Source organism: Balearica regulorum, chromosome 4, assembly GCF_011004875.1.
Source record: "Balearica regulorum gibbericeps isolate bBalReg1 chromosome 4, bBalReg1.pri, whole genome shotgun sequence".
In the NCBI taxonomy this organism is placed as follows: domain Eukaryota; kingdom Metazoa; phylum Chordata; class Aves; order Gruiformes; family Gruidae; genus Balearica; species Balearica regulorum.
The window spans coordinates 64,833,487-64,849,804 of NC_046187.1; the positions used below are offsets into that span (position 1 = coordinate 64,833,487).

Sequence of the window (16,318 nt, forward strand, 5' to 3'; positions counted from 1 at the left end):
TTACAGTATATTTACCTATTTTCAGTGCAAGTTCCTTACAAAGCTACATTCAGCACCAGTAGTAGAGATGCACGTGTCAAGCAATCGACAGGACTTTTCTCCGACTGCCATGGAAATTACCGCTATTGTAACCAAGACAGACATGACTGACAAGAGTCTTCCCAAACCGCAACACTAGCATTTCCAGGGTGAATCTGCTCAACCACCAGTGACTACATGCAGCTTAATCATCCGCTGTCTCTATAAAACTCAGACTATTCCTAGATACGTCATTAGAAAAAGGTTTGTGAACTTCAAAGCTACAAAGAAATCACAGTTGTATGCCACTTTCAAGACAGTACGCAGACTTTATAAAGTATTTCATTCTTCTGTACTGAAGTATTCCTTTCCTTATTGGATCTTATTTTGTACCACAAATATTTTTATGCTTTTCTAAAAGCACATTACTGATTTTATATAACAAGGTCAAGATCAGTAGCAGACTTCCAGGCTTAGGTTTGTAAAATCAGTAACTCAGTTTTAGCATTTTGACATTATTTAAAATAAAATGGACACATATCTGCAGGAAGCAGAATTCACAATTAAGATGAATTCTAGTTTACATTAATACAAACAATAAAATCTGGTCAGCAAATGCACAGGCTAATAAATGAAGAAAGTAGGTGTGTGAAAGGCAGGTACATTTAAAATTGCTGCCATCACAAGCAGCCACTCCAGGTCAAACATTCTCTCTGAATAATGTTAAGTATCAAACCAGCTTTAACTCTTAAGTACTTACCACCAACAGCAATTTTTATTTGTAGCTAAAAAGAATTCTTCTCTATAAAGTAAAAAAAAAAAAAAAAAAAAAAAAAAAAAAGCCAAGTTTTGTTCAGGTAATACTTTAATATGTTTTCATTACATGATGGACTTCATATCAAGAAAATCATCTAAAGCATCTATTTTAAGAAAAAAAGTTCCTAGAAAAATATAGAATTACAAGTGATCATAACATAAAAAGAGTTAAATATGACTAACAACAAAACAGATCTTATTTTTCAAGTCTGAGGTTAACTACCAGCATCAACAAACTTTCCTTTTGTCTTCATTGATCTGCTTCCCTGTTAAAAACTCTTGAAAGATTCATTCTTGTTTTTTCAAGGGCCACTGTTTTTGCTCGTCTTGAAGGCCTTGAACTTGACATTGGTACTGATTCTGGAATTTCATCAGCACTGAAATGTAAAATATTTTAAAGTAAGGCAAAAAAAGACCAAGGAAACTGAAGAGTTTTTATATTAGCAAACTTGAAACATGATCTTAAAGAGCAAAAGTATTTCTTACTATTTGTAAACTTTTTAGAGAAGAATATATTAATGTTTTCCAAGTGATAAAGCAGTATCAGTAAAGACAACCAAGTGTTAGCAGTTGCAAAATAAGCAAAAACCCCAAAAGATTAGGCGGTATCAAAGTAAACCCGCCAAACAGGCAAAAGGTAACTACCTGTTGACAACCAAGCACCAAAAATGTGGAGAGGGGAAAAAGAATTTAAATTAAAAAATAAAAAAAATCTGATTCTCCATAGAACAGTTACTAAAAAAAAAGCAGAAAAAGTGACTGGAAAAAGAATAATAATGCAAACCAAAAATCTAACTTTTGTTGACTAGAATGTATGCTAACTCTATGCACAAGAGGGATGTTAAAAAAAAATATTACAGGCTTTTAGGCAACGATAATCAAACGTGCAGCTGTCAAACCTGCTATTGTTTCAAAAGTACCGGTTTGAAAAAATTATTTTTCTTAAATATTTATTAGGAAATATGTATTAGGAATAGAGGATGTTAAAGATGGAGGTTTGGGGAAAGAAAAACATTGCAATTAAATTTCCTTGCTAGAACAGACATCACAGTTTTGATGGTAGAGAGAAAAGGATTTACCTTTCACCACCGCCTTTTACAGTTGTGCCAGTTTTTCTTCTGCTCACAGACCTCACTTCTGCTGCTGCTTTCTGTTGTCCTAAGTATAAGCAAAAGTCTCTTTTCATATCATGATAGCATCTCTTGTCTTAAACTAGCTTTGTATCTTTCTTCAGTGTTTGATATTGCATTGAAACATACAAATATGCAGTCACCACAGATAGAACGTGGTGGCAAAACAAAACCAACAAGAAACCCACAGCATACCACTTCTCCCATGAACCCCTGTATGTTACTGTAAATGACTCTGACTAAATTATCTTGAAATACTGTAGTAGGACTTTTTTTTCTTTTTTAAATCTGTGTTGTTGGGAGAGGCTAACATCACAAAAAAAATTCCACAAAACAGACTACTTTAATCCTTTAACAAATAAAATTTTAAAAACTACAACAGAGTATGAAGACCAAATGTTTTTTGTATCTATATGTTCACAAAAAGTTAGTGTAAATTTATTTTACTACAAACAACTAGTATTGTAGCCAGCAAAAAAATAGTGCATACCTTTGCCAGCTTTGTTTCTTGTGGATTTCAGTTTTGCAGTTGATTTATTTTTAACTTCATTAACTGGAATATGAAGTGCATCTTTACTATTTTCTGTTAAACAGAATAGTACATGCAGAAGTCATAATCAACTTTTAATTTAAGTACCAATATTTTCAGTTTTGACTGTTACATAAAAAAGCCATGCAATTTTAACCCCACTTTGTCCCTAAACTAGAAATTAGATGGAAGCTTAAAATGTCACTCAGCTATAATCCTGCCCTAACATAGGTCAATCACATGTCAACTATTCCTGATAATTGTTTAGCCCCTTCCATTGCATTGGAAGTCAAGCAAGGGGGCAGAAGACTAGCTCGGCTGAACAGGAAACTCCTGGTGGAGCTCAAGAGGAAAAAAGAAGTGGTATGACCTCTGGAAGCAAGGTCAGGCTTCGCAGGAAGATTACAGAGCTGTGGTTCATCTCTGCAGGGAGAAGACACAAAAGGCAAAAGCTCAGTCAGAGCTGAAACTGGCCAGCGTTGTGTCAGACAGCAAGAAGGGCTTTTTTAAGTACATTAATAGCAAGAGGAGATCTATAGAAAACATTGGACTGATACTTGTTGAAGATGGTCACCTGACTAATAGGGATGAAGAAAAAGCGGAGGCATTCAATGCTTCTTTTGCTTCAGTCTTTAATAATACTGATGGACCTCAGGCTGCCTGGTCCCCCGAGTCAGAGGGCCACAAGTGTGGTAACAGTAACATTCCATTTGAGGACACTGAAATTCTAAGGGTTATATCAGCTGAATGTCTGTAAGTTGAATATGAGCCAGCAGTGTGCCCAATGAAGCCAACAGCATCCTGGCTTGTATCAGAAATAGTGTGGCCAGCAGGACTAGGGAAGTGATTGTCCCCCTGTACTTGGCACTGGTGAGGCCACATCTCAAGTACTGTGTTCAGTTTTGAGCCCCTCACTACAAGAAAGACGATAAGGTGCTGGAGCATGTCCAAAGAAGAGCAAGGGAACTGGTGAGGGTCTAGAGCACAAGTCTTATGAGGAGCAGCTGAGGGAACTGGGGTTGTTTACCCTGGAGAAAAGGAGGCTGAGGGGAGACCTTCTCGCTCCAACTACCTGAAAGGAGGTTGTAGCCAGGTGGGTGTCAGTCTGTCTTCCCAAGTAACAAGTGATGGGATGAGAGGAAATGGCCTCAGGTTGTGCCAAGGGAGGCTTAGATTGGGTATTAGGAAAAATTTTTTCACCAAAAGGGCTATCAAGCACTGGAACAGACTGCCCAGGGAAGTGGTTGAGTGACTATCTCTGGAAGTATTTAAAAGATGGGTAGATGTGGTGCTTAGGGACATGGAAATGATTCCATGATTCTAAGTCCATGCAGCCTGAGAGGATTCATCCCAGAATACTGAAGGAGCTAGTGGATGTTATGGCAGGACCTCTCTCAATCATCTACCAAAAGTCTTAGGAGTCTGGGGAGGTCCCTGCTGACTGGAAGCTTGACAATATTATTCCCATCTACAAGAAGGGCATGAGGGAAGAGCCAGGAAACTACAGACCTGTTAGACCTCAGTTCCCGGGAAAATTATTGAAAAGATCATACTGAGTATTACTGAAAGGCATTTAAAGAATAATGCAGTCATCAGGCACAGTCAACACAGGTTCACAAAGGGAAAGTCCTGTTTAAGCAATTTGATATCCTTCCATGATAAAGTCACCCATCTAGTGGATTAACAGAAGGTGGGGGATGTAGGTTTTCTGGATTTTAGTAAGGCTTTTGATACTGGCCCTCACAGCATCCTTCTGGACAGTGTCCAACTGTGGGATGACAGGGTTCATGGCGCATTGAGTGAAGAACTGGCTGAAGGGCAGAGTTCAAAGGGTTGTAGTGAATGGGGCTACATCTGGCTGGTGACCGGTTACCAGCAGTGTTCCTCACAGGGTTCAATTCTAGGGCCAGTTCTGGTCAATACATCTGTCAGTGATCTGGATGCAGGAGTTGAATGCATCATTAGCAACTCTGCTGATGATACCAAACCAGGAGGTGCTGTTGACCCTCTTGAGGGACAAGATGCCTTGCAGAGGGATCTAGATAGATTGGAGCATTGGGTAATCATCAATGGGATGAAATTTACCAAGTCCAAGTGCCAGATTCCACACCTGGGATGCAGTAACTCTGAGCACAAGTATAAATTGGGAGAGGAGTGTCTGGAGAGCAGCCCTGCAGAAAGGGATGTGGGAGTGCTGGTTGACAGCAGGCTCAATATGAGTCAGCAGTGGGCCCTGGCATCCAAGAGGACAACCCTCATGCTGGGATGCATTTGACCAGCTGATCAAAAGAGGTGATTGTTCTGCTGTAGTCAGCATTGGTGTGCCCTCACCTTGAGTACTGCATGCAGTTCTGGGCCCCACAATTTAAGGAGGATGTTCAGGTACTTGAATGAATCCAGAGCAGGGCAACAAAGCTGGTGAAAGGTCTGTAAGGAATGTCCCGTGAGGAGTTGCTGAGGACTCTGGGTTTGACTAGTTTGGAGAAAAAGAGGCTGTGGGGCGACCTCATGGCTCTCTACAGCTTCCTGAGGAGGGGAAGTGGAGAAGGAGGTGCTGATTTCTTCTTCCTGGGATCCAGTGACAGGACACGTGGGAATCATTCAAAGCTGCACCAGGGGAGGTTTAGACGGGACTTTGGGAAGCATTTCTTTACTGAGAGGGTGGTCAAACAGTGAAACAGGCTTCCTAGAGAGGTGGTCCATGCCCCAAGCCTGTCAGTGTTTAAGAGGCATTGGAACAATGCCCTTAATTATGTGCTTTAACTTTTGGTCAGCCCTGAATTGGTCAGGCAGTTGGACTAGATGATCATTGTAGAACCTTCCCAACTGAAATATTCTATTCTAGTCTTAAAATTTCTACGAATTGTAGGAAATCTTTCTTCAGCAATCTGTTATTGCTAGGAAGCTTTTTTCCTAATGTCAAATCTCAATCTCCCGTGCGGCAACTGAAGGACGAAAACAGTGTCTGTTGCCCTTTTTGCTCACAGCCATCATTTATAAGTTTGAAGTAGTAAGCGGTGCTTTATTTTTAATGATCCCAAATGTATTTGGGGAGGGGTGGGAGAGGGGAAGGGAACAATGTTTTTCTCCTACAGCCTGCTTTTAAAAGTGCTCAAAAATCCTCTTTCATGAGAAATTTGTACCAAAAAGTATTATCAGATTAGCAGAAAACAGTACAACTATTTTCTTAAAAACGTACTTCCAACTTCCCATCCAATAAATATTTGAAGAGATAAACATAGAAGATTATAAAAAAAAAATCAAAGTATTTGACACTTACAGAAACAACAGATTAAAGCCCTGAAATAATCCACTAAAAATAAATATAAACAAATAATTAAAAGAAATGTTAAAAGAAAATATGATCTGCTTAAAACAGTTGCATGTCAATATCTTTGCATGCAAACCTAAACAAGCTTTTCTGCTGAAAAATGCTAGACTTTCTGTGCCACCAGCACAATGTATGCTGCTAACACACAGGCAGCTGCATAAGCTGTGCAGGCCATGGAAAGTCTTCCAGCTACTAACACTGCAACCTCTTAAACAGCAATAAAAACCAAATCTGGCTGTGACATATGAGCTTGTAACAAGGACGGAGTGGTGTCAACACCAAAGATATCAGCTATATACTGCTGTAATACAGTCTGGAAGAAGCACAGGTGTGATAACTCCAAAGTCCAAAAACTCCAGAGTACTTGTTTCTTCCTCTAAGTTAGCAAGTCACATTCTAAAGAGGAGTTAGTTGGCACTAGGATTTAACAGGTACATGAGTGTGCCAAGCAGCTAAAAAAAAAGCCCATTTTAATACTGTCTTTGTTAAAAAGAGAGCTGCAGGGCAGAGCTTAGGTCTCGAAATACAGCACTGGTTATACTAGAGTAATCTGGAGAATTAGAGAACACAGAATTTGATCAAAAAAGCAATAAAAATGGAAAATACTTCAGTACAAATATTTTAAACTGTAAGCATATTTACTAGCTGTTAACTTTTCCCATATTTTCCAAAAAATAGTTTAATTTAATGGATGAAAAAGAAAACTTATTTTCATACGCATCTAAACAAGTCAGTTGTATACCTACTACTAAACCACACCTGTGCTGAATTACCTTCTTCATTTTGAATAGTATTTTCAGATGTGATGTCAGTTTCCTGTGTCCTTTCAGAATGGTCTTTGCCCACATTAGAATCTTTGGTCAAGTTCATCTTCATCTTCTCAATAGCTCTTTGACAAAGTTTATCTTTCACTTTCTGGGGAAGAGACATTTAATGTTAAATGCTACTTAATTTTACAACTATTTCTTTTATCCATTAAATTTACCCACTAATAGGATTAGTTAAATTTACTGTACGAAGGATACAATGTGTGACGTGAAGATGATTAGTCAAGTTGAAAGGAGAAACACTTTCTCCATCAACACCAGGCACTGAAACCCCCCAATTTTTTTTTTTTTTTTTTTTTTTTTGAAGGAAACCTGAAACATATTAAAAAGCAACTGGAGCTTTCCAGCTGAGTCCTCTGGATGATATGCCCACAGTGGATCAGCATTCTTTTTAACATTTCTATATACCACTGTCTTCCTCTGTCACACTCCCAAATTTTACTTTATTTTTTCCATTTTAATAAAAGCATCAATGTAAAAACTTTCATATCACTCTTGTAATCCCTTCCCATTTCATCTTAAATCAAGCACCCTTTTCATTTTGCCTAATGATCTCACAGTTACATTATAAGTTTAGGCATAAAATTTCAGCTGTTAATAATTAAAGGTAAGCCATCCAAACTGTAAGAGACTTAATATTGCATTTTACTTTAATGTAAAATAAACCCCACCCAAACAAAATGACACCACAGTTATCAAAAGAACGTACTGTACTGAAGTGTATCAAGCTGAGCACAGTGTTTCACACTGGTTTTACTCTCTCTGATAGCCAAAATATGTAAATTATACAGTGATACCAGCTCAGATTTTTATGAATGACTCATCAAAAATTAATTTTCAAAGACTAGTTAAAAAAGAAATTCCAATCACATTGTCATAGTAAACAAAAGGCACTTCATTTTTAAGCATATCAGAATATTTGTCCTGGTTCTGGCAAGGATAGAGTTAATTTCCCAAGGAGCCAGGACAGGTGAGCTGGGCTGGCCGGGGCTATTCCATACCATGTGACGGGCTATTCCATACCATGTGACGTCATGCTCACCATAAAAGGGGGCCAGTCGGGCAGGGGTGGGCTCGGCGTGGCTCCTGGATGGGCAGAGCATCTGGTAAATCGTTCTCTGTTATCACCCATTGTTACTATCTGTTATCAGCACTGTTGTTGATTGTTTTCCCTCTCCCTTGCTGTCCCAGTAAACTGCCCTTATCCCAACCCTCGAGGCTTTGCTGCTGTTTTTCCGTTCTCCTCCCCATCCCACCGCAGGAGGGGTGAGCGAGCGGCGCGTGGCACTTAGCTACCGGCTGGGGCTAAACCACATCAATATTAGATTGCTAACAATTGAAAAAAAAAGTAAGAACCATGTTATTTATGTACTACCTCTAGAATCTCATTGAGCAGGACCAGAAGATTCTCTGTGGAAGAACTACTGAGTTCTAGTGAATTTAAAGCTTTTGCATAAATACGAACATCTGGTGCAGTTGGGTCCATCAAGATTTCATTGCAAATTTTCATTGCTAAACTGTCATGCACTGTTAAGTCCTGTAAAGGAAAGAAATCAGCTATCAAAAATTTCGCTCTGATTTATTTACAAGAGACAGCAATGAGATCATTCTGATTTAAGCAGCTAATGACTAGTTTTACATAGTAAACATTTTCCTAAAATACAGTATTTTGAATACATACATCAAGTGATTTTTATACTTAGTTGTCCCAATATAGACAGTCAGGCATAGTGCAAGTTCCTACCAGCATTTTTTAATTGTCCAGAGTGGGTGGGGTGGGGTGGAGGTCAAGCTAAAATATTTAATTACCTGAACAGTCACACATTAAATCCAGCTTCTGACACTAGGAATCTCAGAAAGGCCCAGACAGCTAGCAGTAAGTGAAGGGGGTCAGTTTGTAAACTCTAGATGCAAATACTGCTTTCCTCCAGTTTAACACACTATACCTGATAGTCCTGAGACTTTTTAGACTGAGCTTTCAGTCCGCTTGGTCTGGTCAGGTCCACTAACAGTTCAGAAACATTACCAATATCTATTTCAGCCAAAGGTGAAGTTGCAGGAGCATTTAACAGTGTTTGCAGAGTTGGAAGATAAGCTTCTTCAAAGCATTCCTGGTTAGACCTGTTTCAATTGAGTCAAGCATTAGTAGCATAACGAGACAAAATTAAACCTTCATTCACCCCTAAATTTTCTCTTCTGTGATGAAAGTTCATAGACCAATTACAATACATCAGTCAAAGCAAAGTGGAAGCAGCCACCTTGGTAGAGACAGCCAGCTTCTGCTTCAAAGAACCTATTTCTTTTAAGTTTTAGCACACAGTATTTCAAGTAAGTTTTAAGTAACACTTCCTGCCTCTGAGTAGTTTGAAAGTTCATCCTTACTACTGAAAACCTGACTGATAGGTACAGACATATTTTCTCTTAAGAGACAGAAATAGATTTCTCTAAATCTTATTTAGATTAATCTGTTTTCTGCTCATTCCTGCTTCCTGCTATCATTTTTCTCTGGGGATATTTCCCATTGTGTAAGAACACAAGGAAGCCTGGCAAAAAAATGCAATGGTTAACAAGATTTTTGGAAGAATTACTTGTGCTTTCTTTTCTCAGAAGAGTTAATAACTCCTGCTCAAGCAAGCCTCAAAATCATGTTGCACTTCGTTCTGCAGCAAGTTGTCCAAAAGCGTAGTTCCACAAGACAGGTCAAAACAATTTAAAAAGGTAAGGTGTGAAAAAGTACAAGGTACTAGTTGGTAAAGTGAAGCCTTTTTTGTTTGTGATACTTGCTAACCTCCTACTTGAACCCAAATAACTACAGGAGAAAACCAAGAAAGTAAATAGTTTTAAAAAAGCAGATTGTTTGCTGCTGGATTATTGAGCCAAATCAGCTGACCAAAAGACCCTTTGAGCACTAAAACTGGGGCAAGAAAGAATGGAAGGAAGAACTCTCCCCTTCAGCAGCTTTAAGGCTTTAGATTGGCTTCAAGCATAACTGAAGTATCATTCACATCACTTCCCATAAAATCAAATCAATAAAAAGTCTAGCACCATATAGGCACAAAGCAGAACTTTCTCCTCTTAGGCTGCCAGTGTTTATTACTCTTTAGAAAACATTACAGGATCCTGTCCCTGTTATTAGCGTGCCATGTCACTCTATCGACATAACAGAATATTTATAGAAGTCAATATCAACAATTTTGCTCACACAGAGTTCAAATATTTAATTCTAAAAAGTCTCTTGATTATATCTGTGACCAGATGGAAAGGTTAACAGAGCAACACCCAGAAAACAAATGGAGTTTTAAAATTCAGTGAGAGATCAGTACCAAAATTAGGTATGAACCTCAGCCAAACTCTGCAGACAGTTCTGAATTACACATGCTAATTAATAATTCTTTTCTGAAAATACAGGATTGGTAACTGAAGACATTCCGTGATTCATCTTAAAATGAATGGTTTGTGCTGCAGAATGCAGATGTTTTGAGACAGAAAATTAATGAGGTTTCCTAACTAAACAGAGATTCCAAATCAATAAGCCAGACTAAGATTTAGAATTTTCTCCACTGATTTTTCTGATTTTTGCTTAAAGCTTACACCACATTTTTCTTTTCATGAAAAAGATCATCTATGGGATGCCAGAAGGAGTTGCCTCATTTGCAAGTGACTTTGAAATACACAGAATTACTCAGGTGGGCAACCATTAGGAGTCATAATAATAATTAAAAAAAAAAGATTCAGAGGGGCAGAAGATGATATTCACAGGTAAAAGATTATCAGTGTTAAAAGCTTAAATTCATTACTCAATATCAGAGATACTAGAAGCATATGAAATTAGTTTTCCTGTTACTTATTTTCAAAATAATTTAAGTAGGGAAAACCCCATTCTAGAGACTGGGTGGTGGGTTTTTTTCCCCTTGACAACAGCAAAAATACATTTGTTTGGGGTTTTATCCTCTCCAAATGAATTCCCCTTTGAACTACTCCTCTTAATGTGCTAATTTGTAGGCCACAAAAAAATTAATTCTATTTGTTTTGAAAAAATAGGTAAGGGAATACATAATATGCCTAAATTAAATCTTAACCATAAAAAAAAGGCAGATAAAAATTCAGCTAGTTCAGACTGGTAAAACCACTAAGAACAACTGAGAAGTCAGTTAAACTTACTTTTTTTAGTTTGAGCAAGTGAAAGGAGATGAGAATTACTATTTAAGCTCCTATCCCCTTACATAAGCTCTCTACCTCCTTTGTCCACTACCAAAATAAACAGGAGATTTTGAATCTGCTGTGAATTTAGATTCAATTATTCTTTGGTTAAAAAACAAAACAAAAACAAAATCCAAACCACAATCAACCAGCCTGCTGCTTTGATATTGGCTGGGCACCATTTATTTTCTTTTGAAGCACTCCTGCAAGCTACTTTTTAGTGACACTTCAAAGTCTACCTGTAGTGCTCGCTCAACAGCACAATAAGTAAAGCACATCTTTTTAAATTAATCTTTTATTCAGTATCTTGAAGAACAGTTTCAATTATAGGCTTAGGAAAGAAAAAAGAAATGGCAGGCCACAGGGGTAAGAGGGAATTAATAGCAAGTCTTCAGAATAGTCACAGGTTGAGATTAGGTACGTCTCAAAGTAATATGCATAGGAGGCTGAACTACACCTTTTAGGTCTAATTTGCATTTGTGCCATACCTATTTGTGCAAGATCAAAAAAGGTTCCTAAAGCTGCTACACCGACATAGATTTTCGCATAATAATTTACAAAGGCCATACCTATTTGCATAAGCAAATAAAGGGAAGAAAACTCCCAGACAGTGTCTTAGCCGAGTATCCTCTTCAGTCACAGGATTATACCACAACAAAACAAGACGAGAAAGAAGCTTGGCACTAATCAGCCTCCCAGAGAACATCAGTTTGGCTATGCCTTCTGCAGCTTCTGTCCTAAGTTCTGAAAACTGAAGAAAGAAACGATCATATACACAACACACCAACCACAGCGTTTGTCACTAATACTTTCTAATAATAGTCTACGTCCTATTTTGACAATCAGTTCTCTGCATTCACATATTTGCTTGCACCTGCATAGAATTCAAAGCTCACTCAAGCATAGTGTTAGTCTCTACCAGTGACACAGTTGTGGTCATTTTCTGGGACAACTATTTTAACATTAAATCATTAATTTCAATTACACATCATGTAATGCTCACATGCAGCCTAATGGGACGGTAAACCTTCTACAAAAATAATTTTAAAACAAAATTAAGGCAGATTTTATAGTATTTCTTACCTCACTGTCTAAGAAACTAGAAAGAAGCTGCAGGAGGCTGTGAACTGTAGCAGTCTCTTCTTCCTCCTCTACTGTTTCACTTTCTTCCTCACAATTTTCAGTTCTAGTATATGCATCTTCACTTTGAGAGTCATTGCCTCTTCTGGCTTTAAATGGCTCAATCCCAAACAGCATTAGTTGATCAAAGATTGCCTTTAAAGCACTGAGCTTTACCTTTAAATTATCTATTTGTAAAACCTAGGTTTAATAAGGAAAATACATACATCATCTAACTGTAGACCATCATTGTTAACATTAAGCATAATAAGATTTTTTGCTTTAATAAGATTGTTTAATTTGGGAAACTTTTTATAATACTTGGGACAAACTTCAGACTTTAGGAAGGTGTGATACGAATTTAAACCTGAATTTATAATACAGTCTGGGAAAGGATTTATCAAGTCATCTGTGCAATTTCCATCACATAAAACCAACTGAATTTCACTCACAGAGCTAGCATGCATGTGTGAGATGTAATCTTATTGTTCAACTTCTGAACAGACATTGGACGAACAGAAAGTGTATTTGACTATAGTGGCTCCATAGTGCTAGGCGCTACAGAAAAAAATACTTAAGACAATCCCTGCTCTGAAATACTGTATAGCTTAAATAAAACAGATAGCAGGGAGCAAGATAATAATAAAAGTCAAAGTTGCATAGGTTACTATATGTATTATAGTTCAAATTAACATTCAAACAAAACCATAGAAAGTGGGCTAGCCTAGAAATCCTAGATGTGTTTAGCCTGATGCCCTGCTTACAGGGCCTACACAAAGAATATGGGGTTTAGTACCTACAGAAATTAATTACTTAAGTCAAAACTCTAAGCTGCTAAAACAACTGAAATCCTCCCTAAACAAACTGACTGACTTATAATGAGACACACTCAAAGGCAGATTAAAAACAATACGGTTTGCTAACTTTTTAGAAACCCGAAGTTCTCCTGCTGTGATGACTGACAGCTCTGTCATCATGTCTGCACCGACCGTATCACGTCAATGCCCGCTGACAGTTCTCTTGAGTGTGTACATGAACGCACTCATAATAAAGCACAATGGCCACTTACACTTCTTGCAAAGTCGGGTCTGAAAAAGTTAACAACAGTTTTATCTTTTATATAATTAGCTCAACATCAGAACATTTACCAGAAAGGTGGGAGATGTGGGTATTATGGCACCCAACATGTTCCTTATTCATAGATGTTTGGCCATGCTATCATTTGTTTGTTTGAATATTGCTTTACCCTCTAATTAAGAACTCTTACTTAATCCATACAAAATTAATAATTCAGAAATTAAATTGGACACCCAAGATCACTGGTAAATATGTAACAGAAATGTAAAAATAGTTACATTTTTAGTTTGGTTTCCCAAGGAAAGCAGGCTTAGAGAATCCTACAGTTTCTCTTTTCTACATTAATAACATGAGTACATGACCAATTTCATCCAGATCCGGAAAAGAAAGTGAGACCTTACGGATAAAGGATTCCCACAGACTTTCAAGACAACAGGTGATCTTACAAAAGAAAGGCATGCTACTACCAAGATACAATATAAGCTTGAATATTATTAGACATCAGAAAAATCTAAATAAAACCGCGCTCTTCAGATCTAGAGCTTTAGGAAATCAGGAAACACTGTTGCTCAGATAATGTAATTATGTAGAATAGCTTGTTATAGATACAAGAATAGTTTTATTTACTTAGTCACATAGACCATCGTTGCATTTCCCATCAAATGTTTTACCTGTAATAGCAATGCAAGCTGTTTTCGGGCAAATTCTTTGTTCTGAAGGGCACAGCAACCCAAACACAGAACTGCCATATTTCTCACAGCTGGATGGACATTAGTTACACCAGGAAGTATCTGGAAACAATAATATTAGACTTTATAGTTGAAATACATAAATTGAAAATAAAAACCTGACTACTAAAATGTGCTTACCCTAAAACTAAAAATAACTTAGGTTCATACAGGATGGGAAATTGGTAACTACTATATACTGTGTTTAAAGAGAAGCAGATTAAGAATGTTGTTTGAAATCAGCAATAAAAGTGGCAAAAATTATGAGTGTTTTGCTTTATGTTTGTTTTTAATAAATATTTGTTTTCAAACAAAATTGAGTTGACCCCTCATTGTGAAATTGAAAAAAATAAAAGAAACCAAACCCAACAACAACAACACTACACATTTCTTCATAAAAGACATTCTTGCAGAGAAACACCACCCAGTTCCAAGTTGCAAAATACAGAAGCCACTTTCACGTACTTCGAATAGTTTTGAGAAGACAATAGTAAAAATCCGCACAAAAGAAAAGCCAGACTAGATATAAGGTGAATGCTACAATGAGATCATTTTATATTTTTGCATTTACTAAAGAATTCAAGTTTAAACAACAACCAATAAGATATCCTGAATCATGTAATATGTGAAAATGCAGCAGGAACAACAATACAAAAGCAGGATCTTACAGAAAGAAAAGTGGAATCAACAAGTGTGAAAATTAAGGAAAGGCCTAATGAAGAAGAAAAGGTTTCTGGGGGACACATCAACACTAATTAGGATTTCTAAGAATACTCTATACATCTCAAAGAAATCAGGTGTGGTTCCACTACATTTAAGATAATCTAGATTGGTGTTGCAATTTTCTTTGTAGTTTGAATTCTAAGAATGCCCATACTGAGGCAAGTCATCTAGCCCATTGTCTCATTATTAAAAATGATCAAAACCAAATTCCTATGAAGTATTACATAAACAGACTAGACAGATACTTCCCAAGAATTCTTATCAGGTCCCAACAATTTGCCACTGAGAGACACCAGAGTTGGTGGGCTGTTCCTTGTTCCTGTCTACCTAATCATTCCATAATATTTATTTTTCTTAAACTTGCTCAGTCTTCCTTGAAATTTATGCAAGTGTTCACCATACACCCATCCTGCGACAAGGAATTCCACAGATTACATATCAAATGAGTTGATTCTTTACATAATTTGTTTTGAGCTTACTAGTTTGTAGCTTTATGGAGTGATCAACCAATCCTAATTTACTTTCTCCATAACACTCACATCTTATGATTTCTGCCCTCTCTCAGATCCCTAAGTTCTCTCCAAATTACGAAGATGTAACCTATTTAGTCATTCTTCATATAGAACCCATTCCATACTTTTCCTTGTTGGCCTTCTCTTGACCACTTCCTATTCAGATATAAACTTTCTTCATAGATGGGATAAGAATTACAGAGTGTTCAGATGTGGGTGCACCATTTATTCACACAATGGCATATTACTTTTTTCCATTTTCTTTGCACAACTCAGTAACAGTTAAAAGTCTGAGATGTTTAGAAACATTCACGTTAAAATCTATACTCTTCACAATGAAAACTAGAAAGTATATCTTGTAGACAATAAGAAGCCTACAATACTACTGCCTTATTTTTCAATACAGAAATATTTTGCTCTTCAAAGGTGCTAAGAAAACAGAGGGGGCTGGGGGGAAAAATCCTCCCAAACATCTTTCCTTGTACATGGAAGGGATGAAAGAAAGGTCTATATGACTTCCAGTCTCTCTTAGATGAAAAGCTTTTGACTAGCTTAAAAAGAAAAAATCAACAACAACAAAAAAAACAACCTTAAAGTTCTCTATTAGAGACCTCATAACTTTGGTTGATAGAAAATCCAAGTAATTAAAGTACCAGCAGGGGCAGCAAGCAGATGCCTAAGCACCACACTTGGCACAGTATAACTCAGCACTGTCCAACACTGTCATACGCTAGTCAAATATTTACCATATTCCTGTTTTATTTTAGTATCTGTCTGCCACAACCAGTTCTGGCATAAAGCTCAGAGCTCAGAACAGCATATCTGGACTGCCCCTCCAAGACACTAGGTCCTGGGAAGGCTTAAAAGTACCAGACACAGCACTACAGATACAGCAAAGTGATTGTGAAATAATCACAAACCATCCTGCCAGCACCTGAGGGTCAGCTATGATATATCCATTTTTATTACAATACAAATAGTATTTATTCCTACATACCAGAGATTCAATGATTTCATTAACAGTTGGATCAATTCCTTTAGAAAGGGACATGATCTTCAGAAGCTCGTAACATATCATCAGACACTTCAACAGTGTTTCAGGATCATTCTTCAAGTGGGTCAGGGAAAAGAGAAAGAGGTTATTAATACAAATGCTGGCTGTGATAAGGAGAATGGGGACATTAATCATAATTTTCCCCTACCCAAATAAACATTTCTTGTCCACTACACATGTGCTGTGCAAGAATATTAATCAAAATCCGTCTATAAACTATGATGAAGAGATATTCAGGTTCATGTTTTCAATTA

The 16,318-nt window shown here is 37.2% G+C and overlaps 1 protein-coding gene across 1 annotated transcript in view; it reads right to left on the reverse strand.

Moving 5' to 3' along the window:
- Positions 1-865: 865 nt before the first annotated feature.
- The window catches only part of NCAPG (non-SMC condensin I complex subunit G), a 30,588-nt gene continuing 15,135 nt past the window's right edge, over positions 866-16,318 (reverse strand). Inside the window, exons 12-21 of the mRNA XM_010313509.2 lie at positions 16,008-16,118; positions 13,719-13,838; positions 11,935-12,171; positions 11,421-11,602; positions 8,598-8,772; positions 8,027-8,188; positions 6,598-6,739; positions 2,455-2,547; positions 1,914-1,992; positions 866-1,211 (exon numbers count right to left, since the gene is read on the reverse strand). Coding sequence (XP_010311811.1) covers positions 1,085-1,211; positions 1,914-1,992; positions 2,455-2,547; positions 6,598-6,739; positions 8,027-8,188; positions 8,598-8,772; positions 11,421-11,602; positions 11,935-12,171; positions 13,719-13,838; positions 16,008-16,118 — 1,428 coding nt within the window. The 3' untranslated portion in view covers positions 866-1,084. The remainder of the gene's footprint in view (positions 1,212-1,913; positions 1,993-2,454; positions 2,548-6,597; positions 6,740-8,026; positions 8,189-8,597; positions 8,773-11,420; positions 11,603-11,934; positions 12,172-13,718; positions 13,839-16,007; positions 16,119-16,318) is intronic.